Genomic DNA, 18,598 nt, shown 5'->3' with positions numbered 1-18,598 from the left:
CACACACACACACACACAGGAGGAGGAAGAATGATACATGTATACCTAATCTACATTTGCATATATTCATACATGTTGAAAACTGTTTTCTTCCTGGAACAAGTTTAAGACCAAAAGTCTTTGGAAACCCATGTTCTTTTCTACTTTTACTTTTACTTTGCCGTGTACAGACACACACGTGGTGGGTGTGTGCATTCCATGGCATGAGTGTGGTGGTCAGAGGGCACCTTGCAGGAGTCAGTTCTCGAGCTTCCACCATGGGGGTTCCAAGGACAGAACTAAGGTCGTCAGGCTAGGTGGCAGTGTCTTTACCTGAAGGGCCATCCTGATGGCCCCACAAACTAACCTTAAAGACCAGACAAGCGAGTTCAGTCATCACAGATGGGCGTGAGGCCTGCGGCTTGCATGTAGAACTACTGATTGATTCTACGCCAGGGAGTGGAGTAACCCTGCCTCAGGCAGGCACTTAGGGAGCCCCACGGTGCACCTGCTCGCACGTTCCAAGGTTGCCTACATCAGGGAATGAAGCTCAGGGGATCACCTATCCTTATCCTGGCCCCCAGGCACCCATACTGACCTGCCCAGCAGCCTGAGCTTCCTTGGACCATACTTGTCCATGATGATGCCCAGAGGCAGGGTGATGGCACTGAGCAGGAAGGAACCCACGGTGAACGCCAAATTCAGAATCTCATCTTGGGCTTTGCAGCTGAGCCAGCCATTCACCAGGATCACCTCCTCATGATCTGGCTCTGCCGTGCTCCCGACGGTGACATTGGTGACATTCTCTGTGTGCAAAAAGAATGAGAACGTGGCAGGCATTCGCAAAGACCTAAGAGTCAGATGCACCCTCAGAACTGTGCCACTGAGAGAGCTCGTCCTGGGAGCCTTGAGGCTCCAGCAACTGACAAGACAGGGCTTCTTCCCCCAGACCCCCACAGCAATCATGCAGATGTTTTCAACATTTGTAGAAATCACAGACCATGCCAGGCGTTGGTGGCGCACGCCTTTAATCCCAGCACTCGGGAGGCAGAGGCAGGTGGATCTCTGTGAGTTCGAGGCCAGCCTGGGCTACGGAGTTCCAGGAGAGGCACAAAGCTACACAGAGAAACCCTGTCTCGAAAAACCAAAAAAAAAAAAAAAAAATCACAGACCAATCAAAGAATCCAATAAAGAAAGTCATTCCTCAGAAAACACAGAGGCTCGTCCACAACTTCAAGGGCTTCATGTGTCCCTTGACACCAACCATTAGACCCAGATTAGGACTCCCGTTCTCGAATGATGGTGAATGCCTGTTGTCTAAGCAGGAGGATCAGAGGTTCAAAGTCATCCACAGATAATGAGCCTGAGGGCAGTCTAGGCTACATGAGACTGTGTCACAAGGGAAAGTTGGTGGTGGGACAGGATGGCTCAGTAGGTACAGACACTTGCTTGTCCTAGAACTCACTCTGTAGACCAGGCCTGCCTCTGCCTCCCGAGTGCTGAGATTAAGGTGTGTGCCACCACTACCCAGCAAGAGTTTTCTTTCTTTCTTTCTTTCTTTCTTTCTTTCTTTCTTTCTTTCTTTCTTTCTTTCTTTCTTTCTTTCTTTCTTTCTTCCTTCCTTCCTTCCTTCCTTCCTTCCTTCCTTCCTTCCTTCCTTCCTTTCCTTTCCTTTCCTTTCCTTTCCTTTCCTTTCCTTTCCTTTCCTTTTCTTTTTTGGTTGGGCTTTTCAAGACACGGTTTCTCTGTGTAACCTTGGCTATTTTTTTTTTTTTTTTGGTTTTTTTCGAGACAGGGTTTCTCTGTGTAGCTTTGCGCCTTTCCTGGGACTCACTTGGTAGTCCAGGCTGGCCTCGAACTCACAGAGATCCGCCCGCCTCTGCCTCCCGAGTGCTGGGATTAAAGGCGTGCGCCACCACCGCCCGGCTAACCTTGGCTATTTTGAAGAATACCTTTCTTAAAAGAAAAAATCCAAGGCCAGGCAGTGGTGACACATACCTTTAATGCCAGCTCTCAGAGGCAGGTGGATCTCTGTGAGTTCAAGGCCAGCCTGGTCTACAGAGAGAGACCCTGTCTCAAAAAACAAAACAAAACAAAAGAGTGACTTCCATTCTAGAGTATCCTATACTCTACACCCAATAACAGTAGCTCAGGGTCCAACCTTGGCTGTGGAGCCCCAGGCTATCTCAAGCATTCTCAGTAGCTCTGTCCACAGCAACACACGCAGCCAGTGTGGAGGAGGACTTAGGAAAGATAAGCTGCTGGTCTCACCAGAAAACCTAGGTTTTCCACAGCCAATCTGAGCAAACTGGATGGGCCTCTTCGCCTCTACTTCTAAATCACAGCACAAGTCACGTGACAGCTTCCACCCTCGACTTTCCATACCTCCAGCTACCACACATTATAATTCAGAACCAAAGATTGGACTTCTTGTTTTGTTTTTGAGGTACTGGGGACTGAACCCAGGTCCACGGGGACATAAGGCAAGCTACCTACCACTTAGCTGTACATCCAGCTTGAGTTTTTGTTCTGTGAACAGCACACAGTTATTTTTCTCTCGTTTATCGAGATGTACCGTTCTTAGTTCTCTTACTGGAGCCCTGGGTTGCTGGCCACCCCCTCCCATGACCACATCCAGAGCCTGCCCCACATCCAGGGGGCACATGAGTAGCCCCTCCAAAGTTCAACCAGATCCAAAAGAACACAAAAAGGGAGGGAGAAAGAAGCACTGCCCTAGCAGGAGGGGTGGGGGCGAGCTGGGCACGGGACGGAGGGTCTCCTCCCTGGGACCCACTCTTTACGTGTTGCTGACTACTCCTGAAGAAACAAGCCGACTGATTAGCTTAGAGGCTCCACCAAACAGCCAAGGATTAACTGCCCGCCTCCCAGGTGCAGCCCTCTGTTGCCAGGACTGCTCAGATGAGGACTACAAAGCCTTCCTAGGCCTCTAAGAGCCCCACAACTGAGAAGAAAGCACTTGGAGTGACAATGGCATATGCAAGCTCTGAGCAATAAGCCGTGGTAGGGGCAGGCAGAGACTAGGATGGCAGGAGCTGCCTGGGTTCTAACTTCCCTGCCCTGCTCCCTGCACTGCGTACCTTTACAGGTGGGACTTGATCCGGATCTGTCGGTTCCCTTATCTGTGAACTAGACATAGTATAGCGGATCGTACATACCTCTAGAGCTCTGGGGATGATCCCGAGAAAAACCAGCTGGCATTCTAGAGCTCCCCACGGGCATGCAAAGTGTTTGGTAAATAACTACTGTTATTGCTAGTGTCAGTTATGCTGGGACTCAGGATGGGGTGATTTAACAGGATGGCAGCTTCTCACAGTGGAACACAGTGCTGGTCAACGTGTGATAGCGTGAGTGTGTGTTTCGTTGCCCACTGGGCTGAGTCTGAGGCTCCACACTGTCTTCTGTCTACTGTGTCGTGTCGCATTATCTCAGCGGGCCCTTGCCACAGTGGCTGTTTACTGAATGAGTGGTAACAACGAACCAGATTCCAGGGGCCAAAGGGGTCAAAACGGGGGAAGGAAACAGGACATGTAGAACCAAGCTGACCACAGAGGGACTTGGGATAACAGAGCCACAAGTTAACAGCCTGAACTCACAAGCAAAACCTTCCAGGACAGACTCCCAGCCCCGCCACTTTGAGTCCCCTTTCCAAGACATCTTCCACACTGACAGCCCAAACACACGGCAAACAGGGTTCTCGGGGCCATTGGTCCCGTGTGTTGCTGTGTCGGGCAGGTGTGAGGCAGCTCCTGCAAAACAGGAACCGGCCCTGCAGTACGGGGAGCGGGAGCGGGCCTCCACCCAACGGTGAGCATTTCCAGGCAATCGTGCAGGTTTGACAGCCAGCACAGATGAGGAGTGGGCAGGTGGAGGGGAGCACTCCCGCCAGGTGGAGGGGGAGCACTCCCGCCTGAGAGACCTGACTGTGCAAGCCAGTGACTTGCACTCAAGAACTTTAAGTGCCGTGGGCTCTCTGAGGACACGGAACAGGGGAGGAGGGAGGTTGTGGGGGTGGGGGGCAAGGCCATCCCAGGGGCTCACACCACTGAAATGACAGCTTCAGAGACGCAATGCTTTCTGACCTCCAATGGCACCAGGCACACACGTGGTGCATATAAATACATTCAGGCAAACATTTATACACATAAAATAAAGTAACAATTATTATTTTTTTAATCCTAAGATAGGCCAATAGATGACTAACAGGTAAAGACGCTTGCCACCAGGCAGGACAACTTGAATTCAATCCCTAGGACTCACACGGTTGAAGCTGAGAACCAACACCCACAAGTTGTTCTGACTTCCACGTGCACACCGCAGCTCACACACACACACACACACACACACACACACAGTCCACAGCTCACACACTCTCCACAGCTCACACATACACCACAGCTCACACACACCACAGCTCACACACAACACACCGCAGCGTGTACACACCACACACACACAACTAAATGTAATTTTAAACATTAAAATCCAAAGGCACTCTCAGTCTCCTGATACGGTAGAAGTAAGGACGAGGATGACCATCTGAAGTTATCTGACGATCTGTTCAGTCTACAACTAGGCACAGGGCCTCCGAGGAGAGAGGCTGAGGTAGAAGTAAGGGCCTCCATCCTTCCCTCCTTCATGCGGGAGCCCCGATACCCAGGAGCAGGGACCAATGCTTCAAGCCACCTGTATCTGTTCTTAAATCCTTGCCAATGGGGCCACCAGGCCTCTGCTCATCTCCCTCCAGAAAGTGACGTCTAGTCACAAATTATCTGGGGTTGGGGGAGCAAAGAGCCTCTTTTCTCTGTCTAGGGAGCAACTTGAGTGCCCCTTACGTGGGGCTGAACCTTCAGGAGTCTGGAGTTCTGTCAGCAATAAACAGCCCCCACACACTGTCTTGGTCCCAGCAGATGCCCAGTCATCCCCAGGCTGCCCAGTCTTCTCCCACCTGGCCACAGAAAGCCGGGAAAGGGACAAACGGATACGTCCCTAGGACATGTCAAGCCCCAAGGTGTCCCCTGCTCAGTCTAGAGTGCAGCCATCGCCAACTCAGCTCAGGCCAGCCTGTCTGGGTCCCACCTGCACTGGTATTTCACAGGTGCCTCGACCGACCGTGGGGTGGTCTGAGCAGCCAGGACGCGCGCACGCTTGGCCAGGGAGGGCTCAACCAGAAGACAGGCGAGGAACTGGTGTGCCAGAGTGTGCTGAGAACAGGGCTGCCGGGCCAGGAAGAGAGAACAATGCCCTGTACTGTTGGCTCCACTCAGAAGACTCACAAACAAAATCTTAACAGCGGAGGCCGAGGAGGCAAGAGAGTTCTGTGACCCCACTCAGGGCTCCCCTTGGCTTCTCTAGGGTCAGAGAGAGTCCTCCCCTCACCCCAGGCAAACAGAGTGAGGAACTCCAGAATATCTCCCTGATGGGGACGAGGGACCAAGAGGCACATGGCTGGAGTCAGCCTCTGCGTTCCTCAGCAGCTCTTCCTCAGGCTGGTGACTGAGCCCCTCCCCTCCATGGTGCTGACCACGGCCGGGCCAGCCCTCCTGAGGGTACCTGCCCCAGCATCCCCTGCCTCTCTCCCATCCTTAGTCTATCCGGCAACAGGAAGCAGCATCTCAGCCCAGCAGGGGAGATGTGGGTGAGAGGTCGCCTAAGCCACGGAGCAGGCAGGACACAGGACACAGTCAGAGCGCCACTGGCCCCAGCAGCAGCAGCAGCAGCAGCACCCTGCTGTGGACAGCCTGTGTCCTGGCCACCGTGTTTGGTAGAAGTCATTCCTTGGGCCGCTGAGTACCCTTCTCACCCTGACCCCATATTCCACAGCACTGTGTGTGGAACTGCAGGGCAGGCGTGTGTCCTGAGGAAGGTCGTGGGGAACCAGGCTCTCAAGGCGTCTGTCTGTCAGGGCCCGAGACTATGATTACGCTGTCCTTGTGGGTTAGAGGCAGTCTGGAAGGTGGAGACAACAAAGCTGGGAAAAAGCTGGGCCCCACCAGACACTCTTCCTATCACCTAGTGAGAACGGGGCTGTTCCGTGGCTTTCCCACAAAGCCACGGAAAGCCAACCCATGCCCGACAGGACCTTCACGAGACACTAAGACAAAATAGGCCAGCAGATGTCAGGGAGGGAAATCAGGTCATGGGAAGGGTAAGGGTGGTGGCAACAGACAGGGCGCTTCTTTTGTGACACATTTTCTGAGGCTGTGGGTACCAGCTTTTAGGCCTCTTACTGTTTCTTTGGGAATTTTTCTGAAATCAAAATAAACTAGGGGTGAGCTATAACTGTAGCCAAGTGCCAAAGCGATTACCTGGTCCGAGTGAAGCCCTGGGTTTGAGTCTCAGCATTGAGAAAACGAATAAAAAAACATACTGGGGTGAGAGAAGTAAAAACAAGCCCAGTCTGGTGGCACACACCTACAAGCCCAGCACCTGGAAGGCCGAGGCACTTCCAGGCCATTCTAGTCTACATCGTGAGTTCCAGGCCAACCAGGCTTACATAATAAAACCCTGTCCAAAAAAAGAGAGAGAGAGAAGACAGGATGAGTCAAGAGGATCATGAGTTCAAGGCCAGCCTGAGCTATATAGTAAGGTCCTGTCTCAAAGAAAAATAGAGACAGTCGTGCTCATAAGCAATAAAAGTCCAAAGTTAAGTTTCCAAATGCTATCCATCACTGGCTTGGAGGTGGGGATAAAAGCCCGTAAAAGGGAAGACCTTGGAGTAGCACAGATTCTCCCTGTCCACGTCTCAAGTCTGGCTTTGCGCTGCTTCCCGGGGGACAGCAGCCCCTCTGCCCTCAGAGGCCCAGAGTCTTGTGCCTTGCTGTCAGGGTGAGAGGTCCTGCCAGGTACCGACTGCCGGTGAGGGCCAAGACCAGGGAACTGAGGCTGGGGGGTAAAGCACCCCTGTGCAAACAGGAACATTAGCGTCTGGTCCGCAGGACCCGTGGAAAAGCTGTGAGCTCTGGGCTCAGCAAGAGACCTGCCCCAATGCATTTTTAAAAGAGGACAGGGACCGAAGAATCCTCATGTGGCCATAAATGTGAGAGCATGGACATGAACGTGCGCAACAGGGGTCCGTCTTCATGTGCAGGGCTGGGCTGAACTCCTCTAGCAGGGGCCACGGAGATTTCCATCTTCATAGTCCTCATTCCGCCCACACCCAGCATATGGCAAGCCTTCAACTGTTCAAGAGCCTCGGAGAGGTTCACTGAATTCTGGCAGGCCGCTGCCTCCCTGGCCTCCTCCAGCCTTGAGAACCAAATCCCGTTTTCCTTCCTCCCGGCCCTTCCACCTGCCCAGTCATCTCCCTGCTGTACCAGTCTTTTCTGTCTTCCCCTCCAAGGTGTACGGCATGGCTCTCCTCCCGCTCCACCACATCAGCTCACCCTCCCTCACCCTCTAGGCTTCTGCCTTAACTTTAGGAAGACCTCCCACCTGGGGACAACCAGATCCCCCCACCAGGGTCTCACTCCCACCACCCTCCACTTTACGGAGTCTGTGTGTAAAGACTTGTTTGTGAGGAACCCCTAGTCTCACTCATCAATAGGGTTTATTAAGCCAGATGTGGTGGCACATGCTTTTAATGCCAGCACTTGGGAGGCAGAGGGATCTCTGTGAGTTCAAAGCCAACCTGGTCTACATAGTGAGTTCCAGGACATTCAGGGCTACATAATGGAGACCCTGTCTCAAAACAAACAAACAAACAAACATAATGTTTACTGAATGTGTGAGCTAAATAAGAAGAAACAATATTCACAGATACCCCTAGCCCAAGCTGCCCCTGTCAAAATCCACTAAAAGGCCAGGTGTGTTGGCACACACCTTTAGACCCAGCACTCAGGAGGCAGAGGCAGGTAGATCAGCCAGCCCAGTGGACACAGTAAATTCCAGGCCTGCCAGAGTTCTATGATGAAACTCTGTCTCAAAAACAAAACAACAACCCAAAACTCCACCAAAGAACAAAAGAGAGCTGGGCAGTGGTGGCACGTGACTTTAGTCCCAGCACTTGATCTGTGAGTTTAATGCCAGCCTAGTCTACAGAGTGAGTTCCAGGACAGCCAAGGCTACATAGAGAAACCTTGTCTTGAAAAACCAAAACCCAAAACCAAAACAAACAAACAAAAAAGAACAGAGAAAATGAAGAAAGAGGTTGTGTCAGGTGAGTAGCTATGGTGGTCATATAGGGGCCAGAGGACCCAGCTTGGGAAAGCCCCCCTTTTCCAGTACTACACACCCAATGGTCCGCACCAGGAAGACAAGAGAGGTCTCTAGTTGCCATTACCAGGTGAGTAGTTACAAAACTCATGAAACGCCCAGCCCAGCTCCCAAGCACTAGCCCCTGTCCAAGCTGTGACAGGCCAAGCGAATCTGCGGGGCAACAGAGAGGCAGGGAATTCCTTTCCTTTCCCCACAACCATTGAACTGGAACCCAACACCACATCTGTAGCCAGATTCTGGCTAGAGTCCCAACACAGTTCTGAAAACCTTTCAACGGGTTCAGGCAAATTTCCCCTGGTGAACAAACTCATGCCATCAATCTTAAAAACAACAAAAAGCTGAGATTCGCATCTCAATCAGCTATACGCAGGTCAGCTCTTTAAAGGTCTAAAGCAATCAGCTCAGCCATCCACTGAGGTGGACAATGTTGGGCCACAGAGCAGATCTTGACCCTAACCTAGCCAGGCACTCCCAGTCAAGGAAGCACACAAGTTTCTGGTCCCAAAAGTCAACAGGTTACTCAGACTCCAAGAAGCAAGGAGACTAGAGAGATAAGCTTCACGGAATCAGCAGGCTTTCCCTGCTGAGGATGCTAGGTCAGCGCGTTTGCCAGATAATCAGAAAAGCCAAAATCAGACAGAGGAGCAAAGGCACAGGATAAGAAGTTGATGTTCAACCCACAGTCCTGACCCTTCCCCTTCCCTCTGGTTCACAGGAATGACCTGTCAAGTCTCCCGGGCACGTAAATACCAGCTCAGCGCTATGCGGGCACAGTCTCTGGAAGGGAGAAGGTTTCATCAGGAAAGCAATTTCCAACCCCGTGGTGCCCCTACCGTCCAAGAAATTGTGTAAGTGGACAATTTGACTTCACCAACACCGAGAGTCAAAGAAAAGAAAAAAGGAAAGAAAGAAAAGAAACTCTGACCACAACAGTCCTCTGGTCTGGATGAGACACTAAAAGTGTTGTCTGAAGAGGGTGATTTTTTTTTTCTTTGTTTTAAACTCCCAGTGCACCCTGCAGCAGAGAGAAAGACCATTCACCCCTACCTATTTCTTCCCAAGGGGCCACTAATTTCCTAACATCTCTTAAGCAGAACAGAAAGCTCAGTCAGGGAACAAGGTCTGACTCTCTCATCTCAAGATTTCTTGCTGATGTGGAGAAACACCCGCCAAGAACCCTTAGGCTATTAGGAAATATTTTTGAGTGCTAAAGGCTAAAGGTTGGTTATAAACGATAGACTTTCTGCCCTCTCCCAGATGGCCTTTGAATCCCCTCCCTTTCTCCCGCCCTTCCCCTCTCCTGCTAAGCTCTGTACGTACACTAAGACTCCTCTGGGCAGGTCAGAGAAGGGAAAGGAAAATTGACTCAGAGTTACAGGGAGTGGGAGCGGGTCCAGAGCTTTCTCTTCCTGCTAAGAACGAGAGGCTGGGTGATGTCGCGTAGGCTTGTGATCTCAGCACCCAGGAGAAGGAGATGAAAGGATTACAAATTAAAGGCTAGCCTGGGCTACATAGCAAGATACTATCTCAAAAAGAAAAGAAAAGGGGGGCAGTGGTGGCGCACGTCTTTAATCCCAGCATTCAGGAGGCAGAGGCAGGCAGATCTCTGTGAGTTCGAGGCCAGCCTGGTCTACAGAGTGAGATCCAGGAGAGGCACCAAAACTACACAGAGAAACCCTGTCTCGAAAAACCAAAACCAAAACCAAAAATAAATAAAAGAAAGAAAATCACACACACACACACACACACACCACCTTTAGAGCAGGGTGGTGGTTCACAGAGAAACAAACAAACAAACAAAATCACCTTTAGACGTGGCACTTGCCCCTGGGCTTGTCAACCTCATGAACACTCACCCGGTGGAGGAAAAGAACCATCAACCAGGAGTCGGCAGCCTCTGACTCTTCACACAGTGCTCTGCCCCCACCCCCACCCCAATGAATAAATACAAGAAAATAATTTAAAGAAAAAAAATAAACTAAAACGGCTCTGTAAATAAAAAGGCATGCTAGCAGTGACCTAAGGAGTCAGATCCGGGCCGCCTCCATCCAAGTGGACTCAAGTCCGGGGTGGGACACAGCAACAAGGACAAGAGGCATTCCTTACAGGGATGCCTAAGGAGGAGGGAGAGGTTAGTAGTGCCTGGGCCCTACGGCTGGGCTGACTCTCCTGAGCTGCGGCAGTCAGGGTGGGGGGACAGTGGAAGATGAAGGGGTACCCCCAGGCCGCCTTCAGACGGCTAAGGGAGCTAACCCAGCATCCTTTTCCTCACTGCTCCCCCTCCTCTTCCTCCCTACTATGTTTTTGGAAGCCACGGAGATGTTCTCACAGTTCAGGAGAGGAAATGGCCTTTGGAGAATCATAAAGCAGCAAAAATAGACAAGAAATTATATCTTGGCAAGCCCTTAGGAGACTCCATAATGGCCTGACTTAAAAACATGTACATCTAGATGAACCTTCCTTCGGGTGGAGGCGAAGCCACTTCCTCTCTCCTGCTGCACCCCGGCCGAAGAATCGAGTTCCTCTTTCTCATGCATGTTTACTGCAAGGCCCCAGAGGGCTGGGAGGCGAGCAAGGCTCCTGACTGCACGCAGGGTCCTGACTCTATTACTCTGCAGCTTGGGCACATGGAAGACTGGTCCCAGCCTCAGTTTCTCCATCCACAAACGGGGACGATGATAATAACATGCACCCAGAGAGTTGGACCAGGATCAAACGGGCCTTTGGGCATTGGCGCAGCAAGCGGGCATTGCTTAGCTCCTCACCACCCCCCACCCTCTCCCAAAGCCCCACTCTGGGAACCTGCCGCCCCTGACCGAGGCATCCTTCTCACCTGGCTTCGTACACAGGTAGGAGTAAAAGCCCTCCGACTTGAGCATGATGAGCAGCGAGCCCCATCCCAGGAGGACTGCCGAGAAGAGGAGGTTTTCCAACACAGCCGTGCAGGCCATCCACCAGCGGCGCCGATGGGCAGTGGCCAGGGTGGGCGCCATGGTGCGGTGTAGCGGCGGCGGCGGCGGCGGCGGCCCGGCTCGGGCTCTGCAGACACCTGCGCACAGACCTCAGCTTCAGCGGTGGCTCTCTACCCAACCCGTGTGGCCGCTGGCGCACAGCGACCAGACTGTCAATCCCGAGGAGCCCAGGCTGTGGGTGCACGCCGCAGAAGAATCGAACCCCATCTTTGTCTGGGACCTGGGCCACCCTGAACCCGCGACGGGCCGGTACCACTACCTTCGGCTACGGTGGGGCCCTGCGGACCAAGTGAAGAGGCTTCCCACTCAGTTCACTCGGAGGTAAACTGAGGCATGGCAGCTGGGAAGGGACTGACGCATGCTCAAGGACGGGGAGCTGGTCCTGGCCCCAAGCAAAACTGAGTAGCTAGTATGGGGGCCGTACAAGGAAGCAGTTTGCCGTAAGGGCACCTGAACAGAGGCACACCTGAGAGCTGCCACTCCCAGGGACCGACCGGCTCCCGCCCGCCCGCCCGCACTGAAGACCCTTCCCTAGAGCTTGTTCCTTCAACCACAAGATCAGCGCAGGGAGCTCCGGAACGGCCCGCCCACGGCGCCTTTATTGGCGGGACCGCAAAGGAACTGCTGCGCCATTGGTCAGGGTCTAGGTCGCTAGGCGCTACCGCCACGCGAACCCCGCATGGGAGAGGCGAAGCCGGTTCAAACCGGCGGCGCGAGCCGACCGCGCGACCCCCGGGCCGGGCTGCTCCCCTAGCGATTCGCCCGTTTCCATAGACACAGGCCCCGTCCCTCCATCCTCCCGCTCTCCCTTTACGTCTCCCGCCCGGTGCCTTCCCTCTGAGAAGCCTGCACCTTTCCCGCTAGCCCCGGCCTGCGAGCCGCTTCAGGGTTCCCGCACCCTCGTCGGGAGCCCCGGATCTCGGGAGTCGAGCTCACCCGGCTCCTACCGGTGTGTATCGGGCCCGCCCGGCGCCTTTTCTGTCCCCTTTATTTCCAGCCCTTTTATTCCTACCCTAAGATGAAAAACACTGCTGCCCGTTGATTGGCTGAGCGGGGCTGGAAACAGGCGTCGGCCAATCAGCAGCTACCCGCCCGCCCCCCGGCGAGCAGAAGCCGGTTCCGGCCGGACTTGGGAGACAAACAAGAGGAATGGGGGGGCTGGGGGGCGGCTTGGGCAGGCCCGGCTCTACCCAGTGGAACTGGAGTGCCCCCTCGACCCGGAGCCCCCGCGGGCATCGCCCCACGCGCTGCTCGGAGCCCTCTTCCCGGTCAGATCCCTGGGTCAGCATTTCAGGGAGTCTTGGTCCACCCTGAGCTGGGCTCCAGCCCCGTGTCGCTCGCTCGGCCCGCCGTGTAGACCCGGGTCCCCACCCGGAGAGAACCACGGTTGGATGCTCCTGCTCCGCGAGCCATTGCTGCCCTTTTGTGCGGCGCTTGCCCGGCCCGCTCCTCGGGCTTTGTCCGCGGGTTCCTCGCTGCCCTGCCCCAGTTGTCCTAGCCAGGCGCTGTCTGCGGGTATCGGCAACTCCCGACCCAGGCAGGTCCTGGTGTCGGGTACCGCATCCCTGCTAGATCTCCCGATTCACCGGCCCCTTGCCCCCAGGTGCCTCCTGCCTGGCCCAAAGTCGGTGTCTTTTAAGGATCTGTAGTCCGGTTTTAGGACCGAGACGTCCCTGGTCATCCATCCAGACGCCACCGTCCCCATCCGGTGCCCGTTTTTCTCGGTGCCCTCGGAGACCAGTGTTCAGACCGGTCACCTTGGTGCGCCCTGCCCTCCCTCCCTCCTTCCCTTTTCCCAAACGTCTCTTTCATGTGGCTGACACACTCACTCTGCCACCCCTGTGGGCTGTGGGCAACTCCGGGCAGCTGGGTCTAAGTCTGGCTTTAGAGAGCGAGCGCCACGGGTCGCTAGGGGTCTGGAGGGCTCCAGCCTTTCTGTATCATCACCAGAACTGCACTGCCCCGAGGACCTGCCGGTGCGGGAGGTGAAGCCTCGGCTCGAGCGGTTCACTTTCCGCTATGTCTCCCTGACCAGAGGCCCTAGCCTCCCCTCGGAAAACACTCGGCGTCCCTCAGATTCTCCATACTTCAAGAACTGACTTGCTTTAGGGCTGTGGGAATCCCCCCGAGCCTGGCTCTGCTTCCCTCAGTTCAAGTGCGCCCCCTGGTGCCCTGAACCTTCGCCAGCCGTCCTGCCAGCCCATGCCTTGGTCTAGGCTTGTGCGTGGGTTTTGGGGGTCTGATGACCCACTGTGCAGAATCCCACAAGCTCCAAGTTGGACCTGCCACCTGCAGATACACTCAGCCCTTCAGCCCTTTCCCTGAGCCCTCTGCCTGAGGACTTTCTCCAGACATATCTCTAAAATGTTTTTCTTAAAATTGTGCCCCCCTTCTTCCTCAGATAATAATAGTACTATCTATTTTTTTTTTCTGGGGAGGAGGTGTTGAGGCAGGGTCTCACTATGTAGTTCTGGCTGTCCTGAAACTCACTATGTAGACCATGCTGGCCTCTGCCTCCCGAGTGCTGGGTTAATAACATCTAATGAAGTTAGACACTGTGAATTTACCTCTTCAACAGAAAAGTTAGATAATCTACTGTGAGTCTCCGCTTCCCTCCCCCTCCCCCCTCTCCCTCCCATTGCATCAGTATAGCCAGGCATTCGGTTTATCTAATCTGCCCATTTCTGTCCCTGGGACGCAGCTATTCATCCAGCAATCTCTGCATCTCATAGCCGCCTCGCAGGGAATTGTGGGGAATGTAAACCTGACCTTGATAAACCTGACCTCTTGCTAGATCCTGCAGAAAGCCTCCACCATTTGTTCGGCTAGATAAAATTCAAGTTCCCCAACTGACTCACCCATGCTGCTTTCTACACAGCAGCCTTTTCCTCCTCCTGCTCCTGGGTGCTCCAATCCCGTGGAATTGCTCGGGTTCTCCATTTGCTCTTCTCTCAGAACTAGGGGCCCTTTCTTGGGCAGCACCTCCTCTGGGAAGCCTTCCCTAGCCACACTCTGTATTGCCTGTAGCTCTTTTTGTCTGATGTCTGTAATGCTTTATAATATGTATCCCCATTTTCCTCTCACTGGAAACTCCTTGGGGGCAGAAATGTCTTAGTCATTGGTACTTCTAGCCCTTCATACTAAAGTAAACTCGAGCTGCTGTACAGGACAAGTTTGTGGGATGGAACACGAGCAAGGGAAAAGTAACAGGTTCTAGGACACAAGATCACGCACCACTGGAGGATTATGGTAGTGTCAGTGATGATTACCTTTTATTGATAGCTGGACTTTTCCTAGGTGCTTTGACATCCTCTGTGTCAACCATCCTAGATATAGCCATTATCCTTATATTCCAGATGAAAGACTGAGGATTTAGGTGGCTTTCCCAAAGCAATGAAACGTGAAAGAAGTCACTGTTGAGATGGCCCAGGTCCATCTGAATGAAACTTTTTGTTTTTAATTTGGGAGTGCCGAAGCTAGACTAGGAGGGTTCTTGGCAAATTTGTAAGCCAGGAGTTGCAGTCCACGAGTGCAATCCCAGCACTTGGGAGATAGAGGCAGGCGGATCTCTGTGAGTTTGAGGGCAGCCTGGGCTACAAAGCAAGTTCCAGGACAGCCAGGGCTACACAGAGAAGCCCTGTCTTGAAAAAAAAAAAAAAAAAAGAATAAAGTCATACTGCCTGGCTTGAGACCCTGAAAGAAAGAAAGAAAAGAAAAGAAAATTGTAAGTCATGTCTGGTGGCTCACACTTATAATCCCAACACTCGGGAGAATGAAACAGGTGGATTGCCATGTGTTCCTGGCTGCCCGGGATATGTATTGAGTTCCAGGTCAACCTGAGCAATAGAATGAGACTGTCTCAAAAACAAAAAGAATTTAATATAACCAGATAATATGTAGAAAAAATGCAGTCACTTTAAAGGTCTGAAAAGAACCTCAACCTTAGAATGAACATAGAAATTCAAATAGTAACAAGACCTCTTTTTTTTTAAAAAAGTTCACCGTGTTTTGTCTAATGTGCACCACATGCATGCATTACCCAAGGAGGCCAGAAGAGGGCATCGGGTCACCTGGAACTGGAATTAAGTGGCTGAGTGGCCAAGGAGGTGATGGGAACCAAACTTAGTCCTCCTCAAAAGCAGCAAATGATCCTAACCATGGTGCATGCATGTCTGCGCACCAGGAAAGGGCATGGGATCCCATGGGACTACACTTAGAAGATTGTGAGCTGCCATGTGAGTGCTGGGACACAAAAGATACTTTTCTATAAAGGGGGAGGTGGTGCTGGGTATCAACCCCAGGCCCTTACATATGCTAAGCAAGCTCTCCATCTTCGAGTTACAGCCACAGTCCCGATGATGGGATGATGGTTTTGGGTTTGGTTTTGTTGTTTGTTTTTCTGAAACAGACTTTCTCTGTGTAACCCTGGCTATCCTGGAACTCATTGTATAGACCAGGCTGGTCTTCAACTCAGAGATCCACCTGCCTCTGCCTCCGGAGTGCTGGGATTAAAGACAAGAGCCAGCACCACCCAGCTACTAGTTTTGGTTTTGTGTTTGTTTTTCTGTACTTTTCTGTTTGCATGCATGAGTACACATACTCGTACATGTTCATGTGTATGCACCTTCATATGGAGGAGGCCAGAGTTCCGTATAGGGTGTCATCTTAATAGCATTCCACCTTATATTTTGACCCACTGTGTAGACCAGGGTCTCTTATTGAACCTGGAGCTTCTAAAGTAGGCTAAGCTGGCTGGTCTGCAAGCCTCAGGGATCCCTGTCTCTGCCTTCTCAGCACTGGAATTAAAGATGCTCACATTGTTCTCAATGCTCCAACCACCACCGCTTTGGGTTTTGTTTTTCTGAGATAGGATCTTTCTATGTAGTCCAGGCTGGCATGGAATCCTCCTGCCTCTGCCTCTGTATGGGTATGCACCAGCATGCCTATCATTTTTGAATGAATAAAGAACATTTTTTGTTGTTGCTAGTCTAACTTGGGATGTATGCCTGTAATCCCAGCACTTCAGAGTCTAAACATGAAGATCCAGAGTTCCAAGCCAACCTTGGCTATCACAGTAAGACTGTCTCTAAATACTGAGCTACTATTTTTAACCTGTCAGATTTTGTGTGAGGGAATAAGTACTCTCATCGTTTTTTTTTTTAGGTTTTTTTGTTTGTTTGTTTGTTTGTTTGTTTGTTTGTTTTTGGTTGGTTGGTTGGTTGGTTTTTTGTTTTTTCAAGAGAAGGTTTCTCTGTATAGCTCTGTCTGTCATGGAACTCACTCTGTAGACCAGGTTGGACTTGAACTCTGAGATCTACCTGCCTCTGCCTCCTGAGTACTGACATTAAAGGTGTGTGTTGGCCGGGAGGTGGTGGTGCACGCCTTTAATCCCAGCACTTGGGAGGCAGAGGCAGGCGGATCTTTGTGAGTTCCAGGCCAGCCTGGTCTACAGAGCGAGATCCAGGAAAGGCAACAAAACTACACAGAGAAACCCTGTCTTGAAAAAAAAAAAAAAAGTGTGTGTCACCACAATCACCCAGTACTCTCATAATTTGTAAGAATACAAACCCATACGGTGTTTTGGAGGGCCATTTGGAGTGAACATATACATTTCTTAATGTTCTTATCAAGTGCTTAGCATCTCACTCCTAAGCAAGTGCTTTAATATACTCTCAACTCCACAGTATCATTTTGTATTGAAACAATTAGAAACAACTACCCAAGCCAGGTGGTGGTGACACACACCTTTAATCCCAGCACTCAGGAAGCAGAGGCAGGCACATCTCTTGAGTTCAAAGCCAGCCTGGTCTACAGAGTGAGTTCCAGGACAGCCAGGGCTACACAGAGAAACCCTGTCTCAAAAAACCATAAGAAAAAAGAAAGGAAAAAACAAAATACCAAAAAACAACAACAACAACAAACAAATAACTGCTCATGGACAGGAGGGGTAGCTTATGATCTGTGTTATTTTCACACAATGGAATTCCATGTATTTTGTTTTTGAGACAAACCTAACTGGCTCCAACGTGCTATGTAGCCTGAGGATAACCTTGAACTTCTGCTCATTCTATCCCCATTTCCTGCTGCTGAGGTTAGGGTCATGGACCACCACATCTGTTTTGTTGTTGTTGTTATTTGTTATTGTTTCTTTAGTGCCATCACATTTTATGAGAAAACTTTATATTCACTGACACCTAAAAATAAAGCTAAGTATGGTTACACATGCTTTTAATGCTGGTACTAAGAAGGTAGAAGCAGGTGGATTTCTGTGAGTTCCAGGCCAGTCAGTCAAGGTACATAGTGAGATCCTATTTTAAAACAAAACCAACCAACCAACCAACAAACAAAACCCATAATTTGTAAGACAGCAAAAGGGGTGCTTTTCACCATGTATCCTGAGACAGAAAGCGAGGCTGGCCACGTGGTCCGGTGGGTAGAAGCACCTGCCCACAGCCTCGTGACCTGAGTTCCATCCCTGGAATCCACAAAGTAGCAAGAGAGAACCCATATCCAATAGCTGTCCTTGAAGTAGCATTGGAAAGGGTACATGCACAGGAACACACACACACACACACACACACACACACACACACACACACACACACACACACACACATAGTCTAGAGAGCTGGCTCAGGGATTAAGAACACTTGTTCTTGAAGAGGACACAGGGTTTGACTCCCAGCACCCACAGGGTGGCTCACAGCTGTCCGTAACTCCAGTTCCAAGGGATCCACTTCCCTTTTCTGACTTCTGAGGGTACCAGGCACACACATGTGAACAGACGTATGCAGGCAAAACACTCATATACATAAATCTTAATTTTTATTTTATTTTATTTCATTTTGGTTTTTTTTTTTTTTTTTTTTTTTTTTGAGACAGGGTTTCTCTGTGTAGCTTTGGAGCCTGTCCTGGAACTCTCTAGAGACCAGACTGGCCTCGAACTCACAGAGATCCTCCTGCCTCTACCTCCCGAGTGCTGAAAATAAATCTTAATTTTTGTTTTGTTTTGTTTTACGATACAAGGCTTCTCTAGGTAGTCCTGGCTGTCCTGGAACTCACTCTGTAGACCAGGCTAGCCTTGAACTCAGAGATCTGACTGGCTCTGCCTTCTAAGAGATGGGATTAAAGGTGTGCCCTGCCACTGCCTGGCATTAAAAGAAAATCCAAAAGAAAAAGAATTTAAAGAGAAGTTGGGATCAGTGATATAGTTTGGCAGTATGTAGTGGGTAGCCGTTCCAGCTTTAACCTGGAAATACCACCCTCTTTGAGACTTTGGTAACTGTCACGCCTACAAGACAGAGATGAGAGAGGACCCTTGAAGACCCGGGATCTGGATGGGGGAGCTCTCTTGGTTCCTGGACCCTGGATGCTGGAGGTAGACTGAGCAGAGTTCTCCAGAGAACACCGCC

At 51.4% G+C, this 18,598-nt stretch overlaps 1 protein-coding gene across 9 annotated transcripts in view; it reads right to left on the bottom strand.

Annotated features, from left to right (window-relative positions):
• Window positions 1-12,287, bottom strand: part of Slc43a2 (solute carrier family 43 member 2) — a 45,418-nt gene extending 33,131 nt beyond the window's left edge. Inside the window, exons 1-3 of one of the 9 annotated variants that reach the window (XM_042282407.2) lie at window positions 12,039-12,287; window positions 11,048-11,263; window positions 578-785 (exon numbers count right to left, since the gene is read on the bottom strand). In XM_042282407.2, coding sequence (XP_042138341.1) covers window positions 578-785; window positions 11,048-11,207 — 368 coding nt within the window. In that variant the 5' untranslated portion in view covers window positions 11,208-11,263; window positions 12,039-12,287. Of the gene's footprint in view, window positions 1-577; window positions 786-11,047; window positions 11,264-11,445; window positions 11,864-12,038 lie in introns of those variants that run through there. The other 8 variants (XM_076542902.1, XM_076542900.1, XM_076542903.1 and 5 more) reach the window with 8 other exon arrangements.
• Window positions 12,288-18,598: the final 6,311 nt, after the last annotated feature.

The sequence above is a fragment of the Peromyscus maniculatus genome, chromosome 8 (assembly GCF_049852395.1).
Source record: "Peromyscus maniculatus bairdii isolate BWxNUB_F1_BW_parent chromosome 8, HU_Pman_BW_mat_3.1, whole genome shotgun sequence".
Classification (NCBI taxonomy): Eukaryota; Metazoa; Chordata; class Mammalia; order Rodentia; family Cricetidae; genus Peromyscus; species Peromyscus maniculatus.
Note: the sequence above shows the minus strand (reverse complement) of the source record. Positions and strands in the feature narration are given on the sequence as shown.